Source organism: Miniopterus natalensis, chromosome 2, assembly GCF_054644295.1.
Source record: "Miniopterus natalensis isolate mMinNat1 chromosome 2, mMinNat1.hap1, whole genome shotgun sequence".
NCBI classification, from domain to species: Eukaryota; Metazoa; Chordata; class Mammalia; order Chiroptera; family Miniopteridae; genus Miniopterus; species Miniopterus natalensis.
Window position 1 is genome coordinate 36,244,151 of NC_142082.1, and position 25,291 is coordinate 36,269,441.

At 43.0% G+C, this 25,291-nt stretch overlaps 1 protein-coding gene across 1 annotated transcript in view; it reads left to right on the plus strand.

Moving 5' to 3' along the window:
* Positions 1 to 25,291, plus strand: part of STK24 (serine/threonine kinase 24) — a 104,209-nt gene that overhangs the window by 72,417 nt on the left and 6,501 nt on the right. Inside the window, exons 3-9 of the mRNA XM_087814261.1 lie at positions 6,693 to 6,749; positions 11,919 to 12,027; positions 12,307 to 12,464; positions 19,070 to 19,255; positions 21,152 to 21,297; positions 22,732 to 22,861; positions 24,094 to 24,162. Of these exons, the coding sequence (XP_087670387.1) occupies positions 6,693 to 6,749; positions 11,919 to 12,027; positions 12,307 to 12,464; positions 19,070 to 19,255; positions 21,152 to 21,297; positions 22,732 to 22,861; positions 24,094 to 24,162 (855 nt within the window). The remainder of the gene's footprint in view (positions 1 to 6,692; positions 6,750 to 11,918; positions 12,028 to 12,306; positions 12,465 to 19,069; positions 19,256 to 21,151; positions 21,298 to 22,731; positions 22,862 to 24,093; positions 24,163 to 25,291) is intronic.

Here is a 25,291-nt window from a genome sequence, read left to right on the forward strand (position 1 = left end):
TTAAGAAATGGTAGCATCAGTGAGACAGGGATACAATTAAATAAGTTTTTGAGGTCAGGTGTTCTGTACCTTGAATACAGTTGGAAGGGGCTATGATGTCAGGGAGTCCCTGAGGGACTTGTTTCAGGGCCAGAGAGTTGGTAAGGGTCAGAGGCAGGATTCAAACTCCGTCTCAGTATTCTGTGTTCTATTCCCACAGCTTAACAAACAGGTACCTTTGCTTTAAAAACCATATTCTTAAGGAAGTCTGACCCCATATTCTCTTATAAAACACTGCACTGTAGATCATTCTTGGGTTCAGCCTTTTATTACGGCTAATGAATTTGGAGGCTTCTAAATGCAGTGTAGATGCAAAGCGGACTTACTTCATTTTAGAATTTCTACGTAAAAAATCTTGTTAACCGTCTTGTTTACCTTGTTTTAACCTTTCTGTCGTCTGCTGATGTCTGTCAAGCCCCTTTCCCCTATTGAGAAGGGGGCCCAGTTTTTAGTCACCAATTCCAGGTTCTTAGGAAGCAGTCACAAACAATTCAGGGCACAATTGCCTGTAAGTAGTGTCATTATTGATGTTGTGTTGCTATTAAATTAATTTCTGCAAGCATAAACTACCAAAAGCACAATCTAAAGACAGATGAGGAAAGTGCTGTGTTTGCAGATCACATTGCAGAAGGCTAATTTCCTTAATGTTAAAAAGCTCCTGTTTTTTAAAAAGGTCTGTAACCCAATAAGAAATGGACTAAAGGAAGTGAATTAAGGGATCACAGAAAATAAAATAAAAGATCTTCAATATATAAAGGTGTTCAGCCTTACAAAAAGAGAAAGATAAACTCCCTGAGAAACCATTATTTTCCACTTATGGATTGATGACTGTCTTCATTTTCTGCCTTAAGAAAGTACCACAGACAGCATGGCTTAAACAACAGAAATTCATTTTCCCATGAATCTGGAGGTTAGAAGTCTGAGATAAGTCAGGGTTGGCTTCCTCTCAGCGTCTCTCCTTGGCTTACTGGTGGTTGTCTTCTCTCAGTATCTTCACGGTCTTCCCTCTGTGTGTTCCTGTGCCCTGGTTTCTTCTTATGAGACCAGTCCGTTTGGATTAGGGCCCATTCTAATGGCTTCATTTTAATTTAATCACCTCTTTAAAGGACCACCCTCAATCTCCAAATCTAGTCACATTTTGAGGTGCTGAGGGTTAGGACTTCAGAATAAGAATTTATGGCCAAAACACACACCCCAGAAACAGTTTTATTACACCATGGCAAAGGAAAGGGGAAATTAGTACTCTCACACATTGCAGAGGTAGTATAGATTGAGATAACCACTTCGAAGAGTAATTTGTCATTAACTCTTAAAATTCAAATGCATTCCTTTGACCTATCAGGATTTGGAAATTCCAGGAGTTCCCCAAATGAGAGGTTCTTCCCAGCTAGCTCATAATACCAAAAGAATGATCAACTTAATGTTGTCAAATAGGGCATGGGTTAATTACGATTAAAAAAAAAGTAGTTCTTTATGGACAGGAATCAAATGCTCTAAGGAAAAGCAAGATATATAGAACAGTGTAGAGAATGTTATTTGGATATAAGAGGAGAAAGAGTTTATAGGTGTTTGCATAAAATATTTCTCTGAGATTATGTAGGATGTGATAACTTGTTAGACATGGAGGCTGGATGGGGTGGGGGAGATACGGGGTGAGAGGGAAACTTCTCACTGAGTATACTTGAGTACTTTTACATTTTAAATCCTGAATTAATTAAATAGATAAGCCATTTCCTTTCTCTTTTGAGAAAATTTTTCATGGGCTCATTCATGATTTACATTGTTTGAGGTAATTTCTAAAAAAATGAAATTCTAATTAAAATTATTGTTTTAAGAACTCTTCTGATTTATTTATTTTTAGAGGGCCTCACAGGTCACCACTTGTGAGATTTTACGAGGGCAGTGCTTATACATCTGGGCAGTGCCAGTGTGTGGTTATTTGGTCACTGAGAACTGGCCAAGTGTGTCTTTGACCAGGCCATCGTTTTCAGACACTCTTGCCTCAAGGTTGGAAGAGCAGAAATTATTTTTTAATTCTAGTATAGAATATGTATAAATCATTGTCCCAGATTTTATTTTCCTCAGAAACTCCCATACAGAGAAATACTATTTGGTCTTGTTAATTGGGCTCTTTTGGTTTCTGCAGGTTATTTTAAGGCATTTATGGGGGATGATGTTGACAAAGCTAATAGCACTTTATGTGTGTTTAGTACTTTGAACTTTGCAAAGTGCTTTCACATTCATTATCTTACTTTATTCTCAATTGAACTGTGAGGTTTAGGAACATAGAGATTATTAGCATTTTTTTATGGATGAGGAATCCGAAGCTTAGGTGTTTCATGGTGAGTGAGTGATAAGTCTTCTAGCTGGGGGCTTCAGGGTACGTACATGCAAAACTGACTCAGCTAGAATGAGGAGGGAATTATTTTTCAGTGCTTCTGGTCTAGTAACACTCGATTATACAGTTCAGTGGCTTTAAGGGGGTGATATTGTCTCCCAGAGATCATTGGAAATGTCTGGAGAACCCTTTGGTCATCAGAACTGGCATCTAGTGGGTAGAGAGCCAGAGCTGCTGCTAGACACTCTGTAGGCACCAGACAGTGCCCACAAGAGAGGATTTTTCCTCACATACCAGTAGTGCCAAGGATGAGAAACCCTGATGTAGCTAGATGGAGGATGAGATGAGAGGAAAGTAAGAATAGATGCTTGGGTCTGGAGAATGAAGGAGGGAGATGGATACCCTGAGTCAGCTCAGAGGAGCTGCCCTGTGAGCTGGACTTGCAGGGCTTTTAGCAGAGGGAGCTGCTGTGCAGAAGCCTGCAGGTGTAAAACTAGGGTGCATTTCGGGGCCATGGAGCAGAGCATGTGGAAATGAGATGGGGAGACAGAGGGTACATGCTTGTGAAGGGCTGTGGTTCACCAAGCCAAAGAGTTTGGAAGTTCTCAGTAGAAGCCTTCAGATATTTTTAAACCAGTATTTTGTTGTTTTTTAAGATAAAGGAGATTGACTCATTCTCTTTAATGTTGAATAGACACCTTTATGTCAGATTGCTCAAACTCTACCCCCTTTACCTCCTTCTCTGGGCTCCCTGTTGACCTCCCTGTCGCTTCTGCCTCCCAAGCTTCTCCAGATGATGTCACACTTACCTTTCCCTTTGCCTCTCCTCTTACCTCTCTCCAGACCATGCAAGAGCCTTTAACTATTTCCCGCCCCTTCCCCACATACATTGAGCTCTTGTGTCAAACGAATGTCTGCTTTGGTGCCCTTCAGTGACTTTTAGGAAAAAGTCTGACATGCTTGCCCCCTGCTACTACAAGATCAGCCTTTCTCTGTCTCTCTCCATCAGGCTCCTTCCTCCTTGTGCCCTCCTTCCATGTGGTCCTTGATGCTCCCTCTTCCCTGCCTTGCAGCTTCACTCATGACATCTGGTTGCTGACATGCACTTCTCCCCCTGCTTCCGCCCCTCCACTTCTCCCCTGACCCCAGTGCCAACTTACCATTCGGGTTCATCTTAAAAGGCACTTGGTTCTGAGTGGAACTGTCAGGTCCCTGCCGTACCTTCTCATGGCACCCACTTGTGAGTTACAATTTGTCGAGAAATTGTTGGAGGTCGTCTTCAGCTCTAGAAGGCAAGCTCCCTGTGGGGAAGGCAAATCTCACCCTGTTTACTGCTGTCTCCTGGTGCTGGCCCCTGGGAGAGGCTGCCCACTGGCATCTCAGCCCAGAGTGAGTGAGGACTGGCCCGACTCTCCATGGCAAGAGTGAGTGGCACACCCAATGAGGTCTGAAAGCAAGCTCAGGCAAGAGGCAGTAGCCAGTGGAACCTTTCACTATGCAATTTCCATTCCATTCCCCAATTAGTGGATTAGTGGTGCTGATGGAATTGGGGACAAAAACACATTAGTCATAGGACCTAGCTAAGGTACTTAAAAAGCATTGGCCTGAATAAAGGACTGATCACTCTTTTCCTAAGTGCCCTTGAATCTGGTGGACTGCATGTTTGCATAATAGTGTTCATACCCCTGCACGTCTGGTACCAGGAAGCAGCTGGGTGAAAATAGAAGCTGGCTGGTCTTTTTACTACATCTTCCTCTCCAGGAAGGTGGGGTCTCTACAATGAAAGGGTGGGGTTGTAGCCTTTCAGCTGGGAGCAGCTAGTTTGCCAGTCGTTCTGCTATTGCTTTAATGCCCCCTGTGGTATTAGGACAACACAGGAAATGGATCACTTATCCCTGAAACAAAGAAATAGTACTTTTAAAGGGTTGTTTTGTTTCCTTGGTAGTTAGCCACTGGCCTAACCCAGTATGGAGCTTTGGAATGGCAGACAAGGTGTGGTCACTTGTGTCTTGCTGTTCCAGGAAGCAGTGTGGTGACACTGGAATCTCCAGAGTCAGCAAAGGCTGTTCTCAGGGTGTCCTATTGCATAGCTCCCTGCATTGGGGAGTGCGGTGAGGAGAGATTACATACCTGATGAGAGTTTATCTTGCTATTAGCAGACTTGCCCTTACTATCCATAAAATAATTAAAGAGCTGGGAGCTGGGTCAAACAGCCCCATAAAAAAGGGAATGGGAGTAGAAATCTGAAGTTCCAAGTCCCCTTATAGAAAAACAGTTTAAATTTACCTTGTCATCAAAACTGGTATTTGGCATTCCTGGAATAGTTTATTTCTAGCTACCAGACAAGATGCTTTTGGAATGTTTTGGAAGTGCATCACAATTTCTAGCAGCAGGTGGTAGAGAAATCTACCAATGGCCATATTCGTGAAAGGAGAGGAAGGTTGGAGAATATTCTTCCTGATAGGAAGTTCTCTTTAAATCAGAACCAGATTGTGGTTGAGCCTAAGGCAGGTGCCCTTGCCTGGATAGGTGGTTATTAAGTGAGGAGAATCTTTGTATGTATAAGGTAGATTCCAAACACATCATTTAAGGCTCCTGTGCCTTTTTCAATCTTGATTTAAATTGTCTTCATCATATTAGTAGTCAAGGGTATTTAAAAACTCAAGAAAGTGTTCTATATGCAGTTAGATTTGGAACTGTTGATTTAGAATATTGTAGAACTGACTTCAGATGTCAGGATTTGTTTTAAATTTTAGGAGGAGTTATTTTAAAGATGTAGAGCACGCATCAGTGCCTCCCTGGAGTGAGTGCACAGTCAGTATAATTTGCCCTTCCTTGACTACAGAGTGCCACGGTTAACCTTTCCTGAGCTCAACTGTGCCAGGCACTGTCCCCTGGCACTTAGCTTGTTGTTGGGGGAAACACAGGCAAGTAAATCTAAAACAGAAATCAGACCAGTAGATGCTAAAGCAAAAGTCTGCTCAGCATATGGGGCAGGTGATGTTTTCCTGACAGGGAGTTGCTGAGATGAAAGGCCCAAGAAGCCGGAGTCAGTGTTGCTAGAACCAGGAGTTGGATGGTGCCTGACAGGGGGGCCTTCTTGGGGATGTTCTAAAAAGTAAGGGCACGGTTCCATCCTGAACATACTGAAGAGCCTTGCAAAGGTTTTTTTTTTCTATTTCCTTTTGATGCATAAGAAAGCTACCATCAAATGCTGAGTTAGTAGTGAATCGTGCTGATATAAGCATACCCATGAACAGAGCTCCTGGGTAGTGGCTAGAATACCATCAGGGCTGTGACAGGCCATCTACCACCAAAATCATTGATGGGTTACTTGTCACGAGTACTGTTAGGGGTTACTCGAGTCACCAGCTGTTGTTCTGTGTGTACACTTAGCTAAGCACTGGGTCAGAGGTTAGAGAGGAAATAACTTCCCAGGCCCCTTGGGTTGTAAGAAGGGTTAGAATCCCAGCCCTGGTCTGGCCCATCCCCAAGCCTGTGTCTTCCTGACCACCACACAGGCACTGTCTCTCAGAGAACAGGGCAGATGCTTGCTTGTTTACTTGATTTCAAGGGAAAAGCAGTTTGGGATTTATGTTTAAATAGAGAATTCTGGGAGTCACAGGGGCTGTGTGGCTTCAGGAGAAACAAAAGGAAAAGACAGAGTCACAAATAGCACCTCAACCAGCTGGTGAGGGGGAGCTAAGAGGGACACAGACTCTAGGCTTAAACAGGGTCCTACTCTCCTGGAAAGCTTCCTGAAGAGAGTCCAGTGGCCTCTGGGGTTGCCTGAAATTGGCTCCCTTTCTGCGAAGCTCACATTAGCAGGCCATCCCATCTTGGAGCATTCCCCTCCCTTGCTCACAGGGACGAGGGTCAGTCCTTGCATCTCAGAGCTGCAGGCCTCAGGAAGGGCAGTGACCCGCTTCCACAGCTGTGTGCTCCGGGCACCTGGCTGACACCCAGGGCGAGACTGTATGACTGCTGCTGGATTGCACTGGCTTTCGGGACTGGATCTCAAACTGACTGAGGTTGTTTAAGAGTGGAACCCTCCGTGGTCCCGTCTTCAGGGATTCTGGTTCTGAAGGTCTGGAGCACCCTGCTTAGAAGTGTCTGGTGCAGGCCCTGGCCAGATGTGGAAGCCCCTCTGAAACAGCAGGCTTTCCTGCCGGCAACTCACTCGGTTGATACATATGTATCTACAAAATTTTCTACTTTCAAAATAATGAAAAATACCCTGGGGGGGGTGTGGGGTGTGTGTGTGTGTGTGTGTTTTGCTCGTTTTAAAAATAATTTCTCTCTTTTGTTTTTGTAGGATACTAAGTTATGGATAATAATGGAATATCTCGGTGGAGGCTCTGCGCTAGATCTAGTAAGTATTACGTCCTAGGCTTGTACACAGTAAAGTTTTAGTCAGTCTTGGTTTCAAAGATAATTTTGTGTTTATCCATTTCTCTTTCTCTCTTTTAAGTTCTGTGAAAAATGGATCAGACTATTTCTTATAATGTGTGTTTCTGCTTCGGATATGTTATTGAAAATTATAAGTCTGCTTTTGAAACCCGTTTTGTTGTTTCTTGGGAAATGGATGAATTCATTCCTAAAAGCCAAGAAGGATTTTGCCTGTCACTGTCTTACCGAAGGACAATTTGCTAGTTTTCCAAAACCGGTTTTCACTTTTGTAGACCTGATACCTATCATTGTTTCAAATTTCAGATAGTAACTTAGCTTCCAAAATATGTGGGTAATATTTTAATTTATAATTAATTAGAATTAGGATTTTAACAAATTTCCAGGAGTAAGAGCCAGGTAGGGTGTGAGGATTGCGTTACGCTGCCACATGTCAGAGCAGTGGGCAGGTATGCAGCGTGACCATGGTGGAATTGGGCCGGCACCAGTGGCTGTCTACTACCTGGCCTGGACCTACTGTGACATTAATGTGGGCCACTGTCTTCCACACAAGGTTGTGTGGGAGCAAGGTATGGAATAACCTCAGAGTCACAGTCTGTGACTTGCTTCTTGTGGTAAAACCTGACTTACGTGTTAACCTCTCACGGGACTCTCAGAGATAACCAGTGAGTCATAAGCATTGCTTAAATGGGCCTTGAAGCACAGCACATGCAGAACAAATTCTTAAAAGACCGCATGTAGTTGTTTAGCACTTGACATCTCTTCTCCACCATGGTTACACAGCAAAATTAATGTAATCAGCCTTCTTTTCCTACTCTTGCTAGAAAAGCTGGCTTTTCAGTGAGTGGTGATTTCCAGGACAAGCCTAACCTATCATTTCAGTGTTAGAGGGTGGGTCCTGCCTGATAGAAGGTTGTCAGGATGATGTGTCTGCATTACTTACTGCTCAGAGTGAGAGCTGAAGGAAGCCCATGTCCTTTAGTGGTTATAGTCTACATAGATTTTTATTCACTAAGGAGAAAAGTTCCCTTTGATGAAAAGGAGCTTCCTTTCTCTCAGTAATGGTAGCAATTTGTAGTTTTTTGGGTAGGTAAACCTCTAAAACTATAAACCTCTAAAAGGCTTATGTGCCCAATTAAAAAAATAATCTAATGTTATAAACCATAAAAGCAATTGGTCAAAATTACATTCAAAGGAGATTTGAACGTCAACCTAGGATCCAGGTGATCGGGGTTCGATTCCTGGTCAGGGCACGTGCCCGGGTTGCGGGCTAGGCAGCCAATCAGTGGCTCTCTCATCATTGATGTTTCTATCTCTCTCTCCCTCTCCTTTCCTCTCTCTGAAATCAATAAAGATATATTGAAAAAAAAATTTTTTTCAAGAAAAAAAGGTAATATGGTATAAGCTATTACATTAAAATGGGAACAGCGACAAAATAGCTGGATAAATTTTATGACTTGCTTTGCTGCTTTTTCATAAATATACTTTACACAAATAACTTTTTTTTTTTTTTTTTTTTTAACTCTTTTGGGAGGTACTACAGGACTAGAAAATTATCTCATTTTGTATAATTAGATTTCCTATTAAGTGAATTCCATTTACGGCACATATCAAGTTGTTTGCGGAGACTCTTTTCTGACCTTGAGTCCTTCAGGACAGCAATTTTAGTCTCTGAATGCTAAAATTTATTCATTCTTAATGCCACAGTAGTTTACTTATTTAGTGGTAACTTTCTTTGGAGCTTTTAATTGAAGTCTGTGACATTTTAGACATTATAGGAAGTGTAGAAATCTCCATTAAAAAAAATACCTTATAGTATGACAGTCCCAGGAAAATGCCATCTATGTTACACATCAATAGCCCTGGTAACAAGAACCAGGAATCCCTTTTGGATGTCCCTAATCATCTTGTTTTCATTGATGAGGAAACAGAGACACTCAGAGGCTAGGTGTCCCAGCTTGCAAATAGAGCTGGACTTTGGATCTCGTTGTGACCAGGTGCAAAGCCTGTGGCCTTCCCTCACCCCATGCAGTCCTTCCCCGCCCTCTGACTTCATTGTATCATTCTCTGTCTCTTATCCTTGCCCCTAACTCTCTGAGGACACTAATAATGGGATACAAGAATTATCTTCTGCATGTTGAAAACTATTAGTATTATTTTGAGAGAGTCTTATGTTTATAACAGATTTTAAAAACTGGAATATTGTCACACATAAAAATTTGATACCATATAGAGATGTTTGACAGACTTAAATATGTATCCACAGTGTGTTTTTAAGAAATAAGACTGCATATTCATTAAGGTTTAGGCCACGCTGTTGTTGTAGGGCCCCAGTGTCTCACACAAGATATAATTGTATTTCCCTCCCACCTATGGGGGTCAGTGGGCTCAAGTCCACATGGTCACCAGGGTCCTGCATGGTGGGTGGTCCTACCATCTGTCACCCGTGGCTTTCCATGGTCCCCAGTCATAGTGCTCTCTGGCTGCCAGTGTTTCAAGGCCAAGACCAGGAAAGGGGCATGTGCCCCTTCTCATGTTCCACTGGGGAGAACTTATTCACGTGGCTGTGCTTGCTGCTGCAGAGGCAGACATATGGGGCCTTTCGTTGGGTGACCCTGTACCTGGCTAGTCTCTGTTGCCGAGGAAGAAGGAGACAGCAGACTTGGGGTGAGAGAATTAGAAGTCACCCAGAGATGAGATGCAGTGTAAAGTTTTTTCCTGGGAGCCTTTCTTTTATAAAGATTATTTGAAGATTCCACAGTTCTCTTAATGATAGAGACAACCATGTTTATACTGCTTAGAAATGGTAATGGTAGAGAATGCAAATATATGAGAACTCAGCTCAGCCTGGTCTTACCCCCTGGTGAGGATCTCTGTGATGAAGAGAGCAACTGACGACTGTTCGTAGTGAATTTTGACACCAAGAAAGACATCTACTTTCCTCCCCACCCCAAGTAAGTAGAGCATCTCCCGCCCATGAAGAATAAACCATTGGTGGGTGGTGCTTAGACCAGATTTAAAAGGGCGTGACTGTACATACATTAATCAGAGAGCCAGTTCTCAGTGATCCACAGGGAGATTTTTTCAGGTAGTTTTTCTGGCTCCTCTTATCTCCCCTTGCTGCTGACGTTAGACTGCCCTGCTGTTTCTTTCCAGAGACTTGATAATACTAGCAGGGAGGTTAAAGTTAAGCCCAAGCCTAGTCATGTGCTACTGACTTTCTGCTTGGAGGAGGAAATGGAACTTGTACTCTGTGGTATGATTTTGGACAACTGGGTTATCCTTCTGCCTTCTGTTGTTGTGAATAAGAGCAAATATGCCAGCATCTCTGCCCTCCTATTTCCCTCAGGTTATGAGAAAAGTGCCTTTTCCTCATTTTGAGTATTAAAATGTCTACTTTCTATGTACACTCAAAAATAGATGTGGAGAAGACAGATGGTGCAGGTTTCCAGATTGTGCTCTTTGGAACAGTAATTTCAATGTGTGCTTCTTGAAAATAAAACTTTTGGTCAGATAACTGGGAACAGTTAGGTTCTATGGAACAAAGTGTGTAACCTGTTGCCTTGGTCTAAGGTAACTTTTGGATAGTGTCTTGATTAGAATTTGGGATACTTCCTGGCAGGCTAATTGGCCCAAGCAGTGTGACTTTCTCTGAGTACATAATGTACAATAAAACCACAGTGAGCAGCACGTTCTCTTCCATCTTTGTGCTCAAGGTAAGGGAGCTGGGAGCTGCTCCATCTGGGCGTGCCCTGCTGCCAGACAGCCAGAATCCCAGTGAGCCACCCTGTTAGGAGAGGCAGGCCCCGACTTTGAGAATGAGAACCTCCCTGCCTTTCCCCAGACTTGGTGAATTTTTCTAGACCAGTTTGGGCCAGTGAACAGAGGCAGCACAGCTCACTACATGAACCAGAAGGCAGTTCCAGGCATGAGTAAAGCTGCAGTGAAACAGGAAGGGGTGTTTCAGCTGCCCCGCCTTGGTCAATAAATTACTGTTGCCATCATCCCAGACAAAGCCCCCCCCAACACGAGTAGGACTGCCTTTCTGAGCAAGTATGAGTGTCATTCAGAACTCTACCTTACGTGGATTGTATTAGTTTTTATTCCCTTTATTTTAAAGCATACCTATCTTTTAAAAACACTTGGTGAATATCACAGGGTGTGTCTTCCTGTGGACTAAGGTATGTGGATTTGGATTATGATGGCATTCACTGTCAAACCTGAAACATAATACCGAGGACCCGTTAATATATTATTGAATTCTGCCCCTCTAATCTAGCAGTTCCATGATGAGTTCTTTAGGGAGTGCTTGGTCTTTTTGCCAAAGTAATTTATGTTTTTAGTTGTGGTTGAATTCCCTGTTCTGCAAGTGATGGTGGACCTACTCAATTTGAACTGAGCTTTAGAGCCTAATTTTTCCCTTTAAAAATGGGCATATATGTACTTGATATTTCTCCTTATGTCTTTGTCCAATTACCAATATTAAGGAATCAATATTAATTTCTTTGAGTTTCTCAGAATAGTTTTCAGAGGTAATTATTACTTCATTTGGGATAAGTATTTTGTTATATAACATGTAAGTGTGTGTGTGTAATATAACAAAAACATCCCAATCATTAGGAATTGAGTTCTTTCAGCTGTTCTCCCCCAAGTTTTAAAATTTAGGTTTAAAAAATTCTGGTGTAGGGGTAGCCTCAGAAAACAGTGGGCTCCCAGGCCTTCTCTTTTGGACACTTGTGTTTTGATTACCATTATATATTGTAGGACAGAGCCAAGCTGTTTCATATCCTACCTAGCAAGTTCTGTGAGTTTCTGGGCTTTTGCTTTCTGGACTAAAATCTTACCTCCTGGCTCAACATGCAGGCTCCGCGGGGCTGACCATGGCCATTCTCATTGGCACTGCTTTAATTCTTAGCCAGCTTTGCTTCATTCAGCAAAGTCACTTTTGCTGCTTCACTGTTTTTAAGGCCCTTTACGTAGGTTTTAATTGTCTGGATGAAATGCCTGTTTTGGAGTAAAGAAGTTTTTAGATTTTCATTATTGTTGTCCATTTAATGTGGGTATTGACTCTGTTTTGTCATTTCAGACTTCTTATAATCATATAAGTAACTTTAACATTTTTTTGTTTTGTTAGTTAGAACCTGGCCCTTTAGATGAAACACAGATTGCTACTATATTAAGAGAAATACTGAAAGGACTTGATTATTTGCATTCGGAGAAGAAAATTCATAGAGACATTAAAGGTAAGACAGCATCTTGTTTTTATCCCGTTGAAAACCTAAGGTGGGTAGGAACGTGCTATAGGGTTAAACTGCTTCCTTCTCGAGGGAGGTGGTTCTGTGCATATCTGTAGAGTACTGCAGCATGCCTGGGGATGGGTGGCTTTGAGGGGTGTCCAACCAAAAGCATACTGTTGGTGCCTGTTCTTATTGAGCACATGATCTCACTGGGAAGAGGATGTAAACATTCCCCAAACTAATACGACAAATAATGTCAGGAGGCATCTTGCTTTTATTTTACAGCTGCCAATGTTCTGCTCTCTGAACATGGAGAGGTGAAGCTGGCCGATTTTGGAGTGGCAGGCCAGCTGACAGATACCCAGATAAAAAGAAATACCTTTGTGGGCACCCCTTTCTGGATGGCACCTGAAGTCATTAAACAGTCAGCCTATGACTCAAAGGTATGTGCTGAGAGGCTTGATGTTCTCTGGGTCTGTAGAGTTCCCCCTTTTGTATTTTCACCTTACAGCTTTTCCAGTTAGAGTGAAGACTGGTACCTTGAAGTAGGTCATAAAGGTCATTCTTGAACCTTTGTTAAAAGCAGGTTTCTCCTCTGTCTCCTGCTGTATCATTTAATACCCTTTATTCAATCCACAGTCAATGAGATTTTTAGCTTGAACAGTGTCTGTTTGGTAGGAGGGTGTTTGAAGGTGGGTGTGGAGGGACAGAGGATCAAGGCAGAGGCTCTCAGGAGGGAGGGGTGTGTGGTGGTGGTCCGGAGAGAGCGCTTGGGGGTTGTGTGTCTATTGGTGGTAGTTGAGGCCTGAGTGGAGTAGGTGAAGGAAGAGGGCCTTGGAAGAGACTCTAAATGATCTTTAAGGGACAAGTACAGAAAGAGGATTCCATAAGAGAAACAAAAATGTGAGAGAGATTGCTACAGCTCTTCCTGTCATTATTTTTAGTTCCTAGTTAGGGCCGTTATTGTCACAGGCTCCTAACCAACATGAGGCAAAATTATAATTCCTTTTCTCCAAACTCTCTGTTTTTTAATCCTCACCTGAGGACATGCTTATTGATATTAGAGAGAGGGGAAGAGAGAGAGACAGAGACACACAGAGAAACAGAAATGTCAGTGTGAGAGAGAAACAGCGATGTGAGAGAGAAACATTGATCGGTTGCCTCCTATGTGCGCCCCAACTGGGGATTGAACCCACGCCTGGGTATGTGCCCTAACTAGGATTCAGACCCATAACCTTTTTGGTGCATGGTATGATGCTCCAACCAACTGAGCCACGCTGGCTAGGGCTCCAACCTCTTTTACCTGTCATATATACTCTCCCAGAGATTTTACTTATCACAGTTTGCCACCTTTTTCCCTAGAGTTCTTATCAAGATCGAACTGCTCTTATCTGGTCAGTAAATGTTGCAGTATTCTTTTTAGATAGATTAAAAGGCATTGTCTCAAACTCATAGGGAATGAACACTTGGTTTGGGAGTTTGAGAAACTGTCACTTGACCTTTGATTACCTTTTCCTTTGGCTTATGTCAAAAGCTAAATCTTTCGTTTTCTTGGATCATACCCAGTGATTCTTTATTTTTTAAGCATTTTTAAATTTTCTAATGACTCTATTGGAAACCATGTGTGAAAATATGTTTATGTGAAATTTGCTTCCCAGGTTTGTTGACCCAGGAGATGTGGAAATTGCAGATAAGGCTAATGCCTATGCCTCAGTCTTGAGGCTTATCAGAAGTGGGGTTCCAGAGCCTGGGCCCTTAGGGATAATGTCACATACACCTCATTAGCTGTGACTCTGGGCTAGCAGCTTTTGTTATGCCTGACTACAGGCCTTTTTCCAAGGTTGCTTTGCGAGATATACTTCCAGTGATTGCTTCCCCTCACCAAGACTTGCCTGATGGGCAGTTTATGTTCTTGGAGGGGCATTGTAGCCATTTTGGCGACCCCGGTCTCCTGATACACAAATTTAATTCGGCTTCTTTCCAGTTCTCCCTTCCATTCTTCTTTGTGTATACTTCTGGACATTTTCCCCACTGGTCTCTGCATTACAGGTGGAGAACTTAACCAGCTACAGAGTGGCACGTTCTGTTACTGTCATCATGAGAGCACACTCCCATCACTTTCATCTTGAGTACACACATTGATTTGCAAAGGAAGGTCGGGTTGGGAAAAGGAAAGGATTTATCTGCCTCACTAGCATCTTCATCTCACTGAACTAAAAGGGAATATCAGTTTTAGTTTTATGTATATGTCTACAAACTTGTTTAACACAATACATTCTTAAATTGGTGTCTTTGACCCCTGTGTCATTTGTCCAGGCTGCTTAGGTGCTCTAACCATGTTTGCCCATGCGGGGTGTCTTAATGTCGATCTTAGTTCTTAATCTGAGCACAGCATTACTAAACCATGATAGTCCATAAGTTTGAAGAACCTTTATCATAATTGTTATTATTAAGGTGATTTAGGGCTGCTTGGTTTGTTTAAGAAGTCCCCAAACTTTGAAGATGGTGCCAGAGCAAAAAACTGCTCCCTGACAAGGAAGCATTTGCTTTCAGTGCTAGAGCAGGGACTTGGGCTGCAGAACTTTCATCTTTTTCACCCTCCCCACTTCCTTTGTAAGGTTCTTATGATGGTGTGTCACCAAATGGATTGGATTCGGGTAAAGATTTTGCCCGTTTCATGTCCTTTTCTCTGTACTCATTCATTCAGTCTTCACTGTAGTTGTACCCAGTGCTGCGCTAAATAATTTACATCTTTAGTGAGTAATGGCAGTACTTGGTGTCAGGTGCTCTAACAGGTAAGCAGGAGTGCAAGGGGGGGCTCAGTGAAGGATATCAAAACCAGCTGGGCAAGGAGTCAGACATAGGGCTTTTCAGCCCCTCAAAGACAAGGGAAGGGTGTTCGGACCAAGCCCGTGTAAAAAAGGAGGGACATTTATATTTGGATTGTACGCTGCGGTAAAGAGTGTGGTGGGGATGAGGCCAGAGAGAGTGACTGGCTGTTAAGTGAAACGACATCCTGTAGACACTGAGAGGCCGGTGTCAGTATTCTCGTGTAAATAACTCATCCCGTTTTGGGTCTCAAAAGCAGTACATGCTCCTTAATCTGGAAAATAAAGAAAAAAAAATGGGGAGGGAGAGAGGAAAAGAAAAACATCTGTAGCCCTACCACCAGACACAAGCCACATTATTTTGGTGTCTCCAGACATCTCTGAAATAACCATTGGCAGTCTGACCATGGTGAAAAGTGGAAATAGGTGGTGTATTGCTGGAAAAAAATAAAATTGTTAAAGGTGAGTGAAAACACGGTGGTGTTAGTCCATTGGTTGCTGGAGTCCACACAGTTAGATTGTCCACCGCAGTGCAGGATTGACCCTCCCTGCCCTGATGCTGAGCCCACGGGCCTCCCCAGTCCCTGTTCAGGATCAGGATTTACCCACAGCCTCTGCTGTAATAAGCCCCGGAGGTGAGTGGAAATAGCATCCAACAGCAGACTTTATTTTAGCACATAGTAATGATGGCACCTTTTGGATCAACCATATAATTGCTATGTAGCGCAAATGATTTTTTATACCTCTAGATGCTGCTTGTACATGCATTTCTAAGTATTGCATCTAATTCAGTAAATCGTTTATATTAAAACCACTTTGAGCTATGTTTTGACTGGTTATAACTGTGATTTGGGATTCTCCATGGTTTTTTCCCCCTCTTCCTTTTGATTATAGAGTTGACCATGGTTCCTTCTAAAATATTTTCTATGCACAATTTTTATACCACTTAAATTGTATTGTCTGCAGATTTGTAGCTAGCTTACTTAATAAAGATTGCAAAGATTGGTATTGCAAAGATTTAGAATGTTGTTGTATATTAGTAGCACCCCACTCAACCTGCAGCACCCATTGAGAAGGAGTCCTTGGTCATCAGTAATAGGTACTCTGTGTTATCACTTAGGATGGTGCCACCTAGAATTCTCCACATAGGAAAATATCTGTTTACAAATGTCTGCAGTGCAAAGCACTAGTCCTCACAGCTTTTGACTTGAACTCACATTGAAAACCACTATTTGTTTTCTCTTAATATCTAATTTCATGTCTTTTATGGCAGTAAAACAGGTCTCTTCTTATACTTTAATTTTAATTGCTTTGGAAATGACTGCCCTTCCTCCACATACTTATATTTTAAAACACAGACACATGTTCTAAATCTGACACCATATTTCCTAGATATAGTCATAGACAAACTCAGTTACGTATATGGTTCCCAATCAGCATTATTGTTGTTGGCTATGCGATACTTTAGTAAGTTAACATGCCACAGCAGCTTAGTCGTTTTTCTAAAGTTTAGCCTAAGTAATGCTGCCATTGAATATTTTTGGTAGTATATACTGTTTTCTAAATTTAAAATGTATTTATTTAGGGTAGATTCCTAGAAGCGGAATTAATTGGTTTTAACAAGTTTGGGTATTTTTTTATGGCTTTTGATACATGATGCCACATTGCTTGCCATTTATTCTAGTGCTAGTCGAGGCTTCCAAATCAGTCAGGAGGATGTTCGATGTCTGCAGAGGGAGTCTGAAGTTAGGAAGACACTTAGGGGCTCCCTACAGAAGTCCCGGGATAGAGGAAAGCTGTCAGGAGCACTGAGATGTCAGGAGCCACACACCTGGCACTTGGTGATTTAGGATTCAAAGAAAGGGCTCCAAGAGGCTGGGGTGACACTAGCTCCTGGCTAGGCTGGCTGCCTGGGAGGTTGGCACATACTTTGTCTTGACAAGGCTCTGCTGGTGACTCTCCCAGGGGAAGCAGGTGAGTGATGCTGGTCCCTTTTCTCTGGAGACTCAGAGCTGTGTAACAGTTGGGGCTGGGAATGCTGTTTCCTTGGTCAACTTTTCGTTGGTCCGTCCTGGCAGATGGAAGCCTCAGAGTCTTGCTGCCTGTTTGCTTGTTGTCTGGCTTGGAGCCCAGTAGCAATCCCTCAGACCACTGACGGAAACGTGTGCCAGGACATCCTGTGACACTGTCATCGGCCAGCTGACACCATCATCAGCCTGGGCCTTGTAGTTACAGAGTGGGTTTAAGTGGTAACGGGATGTGGAGGGGTCTGGAGGTACATCTGTCAGAGGTTGTCTGGGCAAAGTTCCTGCATCTGTCTGGCCAGGAGGCAGATTGGTGCCGAGTAGCAGACTGACGGGAACCATGCAAACTTTAGGAAGGAACCTGTTGGGTAAAGGGCCGCTGCCGTATACGAGTCATGCTTTCTGTCCTCCTTGCCTTCTGTTCTTGCACGTCGCCCTCCCTCCTGGTACCTGCACACCACTTGGCGTCCTGCCACTCCAAAATTACTGGTGCTCACTGCCAGCAGCTCCTTTGCACCCATCTTCTTCCTCCTGAGGGGAAGGACTCTGGAATAAGTCACATTTTGCTGGTTTTTAAAATAATACACATGTAAAATAAAGCAGAGTACAGTTGCAGGTGGAAGGAAAATAGGCATATTCCTCCTGATACTGGTTTATGTAGACCTTTAGTAAAGTGTAGTACAAACAACCTAGAAAAGGCTTGCTTATTCCTGCCTTCCCCGAGAAGAGGAGGAAATAGAGTATGTGGTAGGCATAGCATGTATGTGCCAGGGAGATGGTGGTGAGGGTTTCTCACACTCACTAGGACTGTGGGAACATGGCAGGGGAGTCCTCTCCAGGTTTTTAAAGGTAGAAAATGTCTGGGCCCTGCGGTGATCTGAAAGGGGTTTCAGACTTTCCATTTCCTCGCTGTAGGGTGAGTGTGAGAGATGAGGCTCTCACTTAATTGTCTGGAGTTATGATGGGTTTACAGTGCACAGTGATAGGAGCAGAGAAGCTGCACTACACTGAATACAGTGGAGGTTTGGCCCTTTTTCCCCCGCAAGACCACAAGCCCGTGCTGAGTAGGAGGGGGTCTAGCAGCTGGACCCTGGGTGCCCCCATATGGCACCCCTGGTTCCTGCTAACAGTGAAGCTAACCAAACCTCTAGATTTAATTAACCCATTGAGTATTTGACAGGAAATACAGGAGTAGAAGAACACATTAAATGACACCAGGAAGAAACCAGACAAATCTAGAATTTGGGCCCATTTCTTAAGTCGGTGTAACCCTGGGGAGATGAGGGAGTGAACTGCTGTAGGTTAAAAGAGCCTTAGGCCACCGAACAATCAGTTGCAACATGAGGACCTTGTTTGGAACCTGATTCAAATAAGCCAACCATGAAAAGACTTTTGAACAGTTGAGAAAATTTAATTATTACATGACATTAAATTATTACATAATATTTACTACATGATAAGGAATTATTAATTTTAGGTATTGGTATGTAGTAAAAAGTCTTTATTGGCAAACTGAGGTTCTCAGGGAGAATGTCATGACGTTTTCATTTATTATATACTAGGATGATTAATAGCTAAAACTTGTATGGTATTAGTAAATTCATGTGCTAGGCATGTGGGGGTGCATTATATGAGTATTTCCCACTTCTTTATGTGTTTGAACATTAAGTTCTAGGCACTGTGTTAGGCACCTTGCACAACCACTTGCTATTATTCCCATTTTGCAGGTGAGGGAACTAGACTCATAGGTTAGATACTTTGTCTAAAGTCATAAGACTTTGGTGGTAGAGCTAGCATTTACCTCAGAGCATTACATTAGTTCTGAGCATTGCTTGACTGGCGAACACGCCTCCACTCCCCAGATCTGCCCTCTGCTCACCTCTGATTACCTGTGCCGTTGACCAACTCAGAGACCTCAGTTAACATTGAATTCATTATACCTCCAGCAGCGAGTGGAAGACAAGGAATCATAAAAGCCATCTTCAGTACAGAGATTAGAAGATGTTTTGTATATTAAATTGTTTCCTGTGTGTTGCCTATTTTGAAATTGAACCAAAAGCTTATGTTTTTTATTTTCAGTTAAAATAATGTTTTTGAAACCTTAAAAGAGTGCATTAAGATGTATTTTTTTCCCCAGGAAGTATATGGGAATTTACTCCTGCTTGGTGGGTCTCTAAAGATCCTTTTTTGTTGCAGGCAGACATCTGGTCCCTGGGCATAACAGCTATAGAGCTTGCAAAAGGGGAGCCACCTCATTCTGAGCTGCACCCCATGAAGGTTTTATTCCTCATTCCAAAGAACAACCCCCCGACGCTGGAAGGAAACTACAGCAAACCCCTCAAGGAGTTTGTCGAGGCCTGTTTGAATAAGGAGCCGAGCTTTGTGAGTTTCATGAGATCAGAACCGGCCTGCATCTCTTCATGTGTGGCCTGACTTGGTCTAGAATCGTCTTACTGGAATTTCTTTAATCTGTCTTCACAATCTCATTTGTTTTCTTTTTCTAAATGGGTATGATTGATTTCTTTGCATTGCAAATATGTTTTTATTGTTATTTTATCTTTGAAGGATTAAAATTTATTTTCAGATTTTTTAAAGCATCTCATACCTCATTGAGCGTGAAGATTATTCTTAATATATGTGTAATCATAAGTTTTTAATATTTGTAGTGGAAGGTCAGGCTATAAACTATTAGCTATTTTTAATAATTGTAAAGTCTGTCCTGAAAAATAATGGCAAAATAATTTTTAAAGTAAATGTTTTCAGTTTCTTGGCATGTGTCAAGAAAGAAAAGGCAAATAAAATATAAATGAACCACCCACTTTGCTCACCCCCTTCCCTCTTTATGTTTGATTGCCTCTGGCAATAACGACTACATAGCTTTAGCCTAATTTTCTCTCTGAATTAAGACATGTTTTTGAAAGTTATCTGTATATTTTGGTGTTGTGTATAGCACCATATGTCCTTGTTTTGTTTACGAATTTTCCAGCAGGGTTAGCTGAGCCCTCTTTTCATGAACTCTTAGCTTAAAGTGGGTGATTAGTTTTATAAGAGCACCATGGTTGTCTAATATGCCAGTTTTGGTAAAGGAATTAAGTGGAGAATGCAGCCTATTCTGAGATCCTCTAGGGGATGTGGAGTATACCAGGCATCGGTGGTGCAGGGCTGCTGTTCTCCATGGCCACAGTGCTCTGAACTGTGCTATTAGCTCCCAGTCACAAGGCACCAGTACCCAGAAGATACACCTACTTGCGTGTACATCTTCCCATAAAAACATACTTGCAGTATTGGCTTACTTGCCCAATGTACACATCTCAACCCCTACCTTGACCCCAAATGCACTCAGAGAAGGATGAGAAGCTGAGGATGTGAGGGCTTCTGAGACGCTTGGAGTTTCACAATAACAGGGATGGGAAGTGAGAAGGACCTGAGGTCGCCCAGGTTTTTCATAAGCTTGAATTTGAGAAACATGCCTGGCTCTTATTTCTAGTAATTTGGAGTAAGTGACAGCTTAGTCTGACTCATGTTGTTTGTGTGTTCCCACTGCCTGCTCCAATTTGGATTTCTCTCAGCTGCCTTGGGAAACGTGTTCCCTGTAATTGGTTTTGCCAACCTCAAGGGCAGAGCAGTTGGCCAAGGGCAGAGCATGCTGTCTGGCTGTGGCCATCCTGAGCCCAGGGCCTAGATAGAGTCCTCACCCTGACCACAAAGAGAGAGGCAGACCTAAATTGGGGGCTGGGTGATTGGCAACTCAGGTGCTATTTCAGCAACCAAGGAAAGGGTATATCTCCTGGCCCCTTTCTAGTTACTTCTAAATGGATCTAAATGAACATTTTTCTTATTTGGGGGGTGGAGCCAAACATTAATATAGAAAGTTAACATGATAATACAAAACGTTTTCTCTCTTCCTGGTATTTGCAATAAAATGTATAAAAACTAGGAGGCATGTTCTAGCCCTTTTTAATGATTTCGTTGAAATTCTCTGGAGCATTTTCTAGGTAGATGGTTTTTTTCTGGGGGAAGTTCTCTTTCATTGTATGGTTTTCTGAGAATTTAACATTAAATACTAAATGCTGTATAGAGTCCCATCCACGGATGCTGAATGGCTGTTCTTTGAATAGGTTTTAGGGGAGGAAAACTTTGAAGTAGAACTTGCTCTTTAGGTGTTAGTATGGTGGTTTGACATTTTGAGGCAGAAGTCTGACCTACCAGGTAGAATCAAGTAGAATACAGGGACTTCACCTCATGCCTTTTCTGTTTTCTTTGGTTGATTGTTTCTAGAGACCCACTGCTAAGGAGTTACTGAAGCACAAATTCATAATACGCAATGCGAAGAAAACATCCTACTTGACGGAGCTCATTGACAGGTACAAGCGGTGGAAGGCCGAGCAGAGCCACGAAGACTCCAGCTCAGAAGACTCTGACACGTAAGTCTGCTCTGCTGGAGTCATGAATCTGTGACTGCAGCTCTGCCTGAGCTGCTGGCATGCGGGAGTGGTCTGTTCATTCTAGTCTTTTCCTTGGGGTGGGCTTTGGGTACCTTTCCTTTCTTTTCCTTAAAGATAATCCAGGTTGATGGTCCTCCTTGTCTTAGGATGGGACTATTTGGGAGTCTTTTAGCCTCTTTTTGTTTCCAGTGGAGTTTTTCTGCATTAAGGTTGTGTGATAAAACTGTGTAAACCAAACTTGACCTGATTTCTTTTTCCTTTGTTATACTTCCTGCTCTTAAATACTGATCAGATGAAACTGATTTAAATATATATATTTTAAGAGATATAAATGTATCTTTGTTATTCTGTCTTGTGTTCCTGGTAGAGGCTTCACATTGCAAGAGCGTTTGTACCAGGAAGTTACTAAAAACTGTTGTCAAGTTAAGCATCTAGGAATTCTGTTAGCTAAAAAGATGAATTAGGTCTAGGAGCCATTTTAGTACGTAGGGATGGGGAAAGCTTGACTGGTGGCTCTGACATAAAAGGGAAAGGAAGCCAGGCCAGTTGAATCCGAATTTCTGGGGATGAGACCCAAATGTTTTCTGAAGGTCCCCAGATGATTCCATTAAAAGCCAAGGAATTGTTGAGGTTGTGATGTTGAGAAATTAGGGAGGTAGCAAATTGGGGATGGAAAGATGAACAGGGAGTAGATGTGGCCATGGTTTCAGGTAAAGGAGCAGGAGACAGTCCAGGCTTCCTCAGTGTGGTGGGTGCTGTTTAGGTGGTGGCACTAGAGAAGAGGCTGGTCTGGGAAGGAAACTGTGTTTGGTGTGGGACATGTTCGAGTTGTCGATAAGATATCCAAGAGGGTGTGTCCATTTGAGAGTGGCACTGATGTTTGGAGTTTAGGAGAGATGTCTTGGCAGAGGATATAGATTTAGAGTCACCACTCTGTAAATGGTCACTGGAACCATGAGAACAAATGGTGTCATTCACAGCATATCTGCAGAGTGAGAAGGACCTAAGGCCTAGGACCAAACCCTAGGAAATGCCAGCATAAAGGATAAACCTATGAATGACATGGGTTAGAAGAAATCTGGATTATTCTTCAGGGGAAGAGACGCTGCTTCCCTTTTGAGGAGTTGGTGGGAGGGATGGGTATGGATACAGTTGGCACTGTGGGAAGTTATGGGAACCACATTCTGATGGTCTCCCTTCTCTGTGAGGTAGGAGGCCGGCTTGTTTTCTGAAGCCCAAGAGGTACTGGAAGTGAGTGTCATTGGTGGGGAGTGTGAGCGTGAGACGGAGAAGGCATGCATAGGTAGCCGGGGCAGCCTTGAGTGCTCAGCTGGGGTTTGAGAGGCAACCAGTGGGGTCTTAGCCCCGCAGAGCCAGCTCACTCATGGAGTTCTCCTGGGTTTCTGTGTTAAGGGAAACGGACACGGATGGCCAAGCATCTGGAGGTAGCGACTCTGGGGACTGGATTTTCACAATCCGAGAGAAAGATCCAAAGAGTCTCGAGAATGGAGCTCTTCAGCCATCGGATTTAGACAGAAATAAGGTACGTTTACTGGTACTAGAGGGACCGACACTTGTCTTCACTCAGCAGCATTTTCAGTCACTTTTCTGTGAGGCCTACCATGTCAGTGAGCGAGGTGGCCCCTCATGGCAGCCTGTTTGGGAATTTTGCTGTCAGTGAATTGGCAGAGCAAGAGATTGTGTTCTGTCTCATTACTCAGAGTCAGACCTACAGTGCTAAATTATTCTTTCTGTATGCCTGTCCTGCTGTGGGGTCAGCATTTCCTGACATTTGGACATGCAGTGGGGATCATGGGGTGCAAGAGTGGAGTTGAGGTTTCACATGTAAAAACACTTTCTAGCTCTCTTGACAGGACTGTGCCTATTTTGCATATAGGGTTATTCATATAAGGTACTAGGATTTTGGAATTAAGTTTTATTAAAAGTCACTAAAACCACAGTGAGATACCACCTCACACGTGTCAGAATGGCTGTCATCCATAAATCAAACAAGTGCTGGTAGGGATGTGGAGAAAAGGGAACCCTTGTACATTGTTGGTGGGATTGCAAATTGGAGCAGCCACTAGGAAACAGTATGGAAGTTCCTCAAAAAAATTAGAACTATCGTATGACTCAGCAACTCCACTTCTGGGTATTTATCTGAAGGAATCCAAAACACTAATTTGAAAGAATATATGTACCCCTATGCTTATTGCAGCAATATTTATAATAGCCAAGATATGGAAGCAGCCCAAGTGCCCATCAATAGACAAATGGATAAAGAGGATGTGGTACATAGATATGATGGAGTATTATTCGGCCATAAAAAAAGAATGAGATCTTACCATTTGTGACAACATGGATGGACCTAGAGAGTATTCATACTACATGAGCTAGACAGAGAAAGACAAATACCATATGATTTCAGTTACATGTGGTCTGTAAAAATACAAAATGAATGAACAGAAGAGAAACAAACTCATAGAAGAAACTGATGGTTGCCAGATGGAAGGAGGGTTGGGGGCTGAGTGAAAGGTAAAGGGATTAAGAAGTAAAATTGGCAGTTATAGTCACAGGGGTGTAAAATACAGCATAGGGAATATATTCAATAATATTGTGTTAACTGTGTATGGTGCCAGGTGGATACTAGACTTATCAGGGGATCACTTCATAAATTACATTATTTTTGGATAGCACCTATCTGAAGTTTATGGAATTTTTGCAACTGTGAATGTCAGATATTTCTAATTACCGTTTTTTTCTTCTTTCCCCAAGATGAAAGACATCCCAAAGAGGCCTTTCTCTCAGTGTTTATCTACAATTATTTCTCCTCTGTTTGCAGAGGTAAGATGTCCAATTGACTTTTGCGGGGAGATGAGAAGTGGGAGCAGGGCACTCCTTCTATGGCAGTGTTGCATTGGAACCTGGGAGGTCAGAACAAGCAGGGAAGTGTGCCTGGTGCTCCCAGGAGACATCTGTATGCCTCCTGGTGCTCCACTCAAGGCGGTAACACATTTCCCGGGAGGGCTGGACTCCGTATGCCTCCTGTGCATATCCATGTGCCTCCTGTACATATCCATATCCCCCCTGTAGATAGCCATGTGCCTCCTGTACATATCCATATCCCCCCTGAATATCTTTATGCCCTTGTACATATCCATATCCCCCCATAGATATCCATATGCCTCCTGTAGATAGCCATGGGCCTCCTGTACATATCCATATCCCCCCTGTAGATATCCATATCCCCCCCTGTACATATCCATATTCCCCCTGTACATATCCATATCCCCCTGTAGATATCCATATCCCCCCTGTAGATAGCCATGTGCCCCCTGTAGATATCCATATCCCCCCTGAATATCTTTATGCCCTTGTACATATCCATATGCCTCTTGTACATGTCTATTCCTCCTGTAGCTGTGTGCATACTGCATTTTGAAGTGTTTTAAGAATAGATTTTCTGAGAATGATTATTCTTCATCTGATTAGTATCTCATTGGGAAAAAAGTTGTAAATACCCCTTTCTTTCATTTTCTTGTTCCCCTTTCCTGGCTCAGGTGACCTTTAAGATAATGCAGAGTGGGTCACAACAGTCAGTAACTTCTGTTTGTGTGGAGATTCATGCTCTCCAGGGAGGCTGTGTCAGGAGACCCTCAGACTTGAGGTGGGTGGTCTGAGGTGGGAAGAAAGTGCTCCCCTTGGCCTGAACCTCTGTGACACAGTGCCTTCACCTTGGCAGTGCCCAGGGTGCTCCAGGCCAGTCTCCACCCTGCTCCCTCTTCCAGCCCCTTCTCTAGGCTCCCATCCCTTTCCCAGCCCAGCATCTGCCTTCACAAGCTTTCCTAAGGGCCCTGCCTTCTAACCTGGCAGACTGGGGCCCAGCCTGAGGTTACAGGGCTGGAACCACTGAACATACTGTTTTTAGATGGAAAACTAAACAGCACAGGGCAGGTAGAGGCCCCTCTGTGTT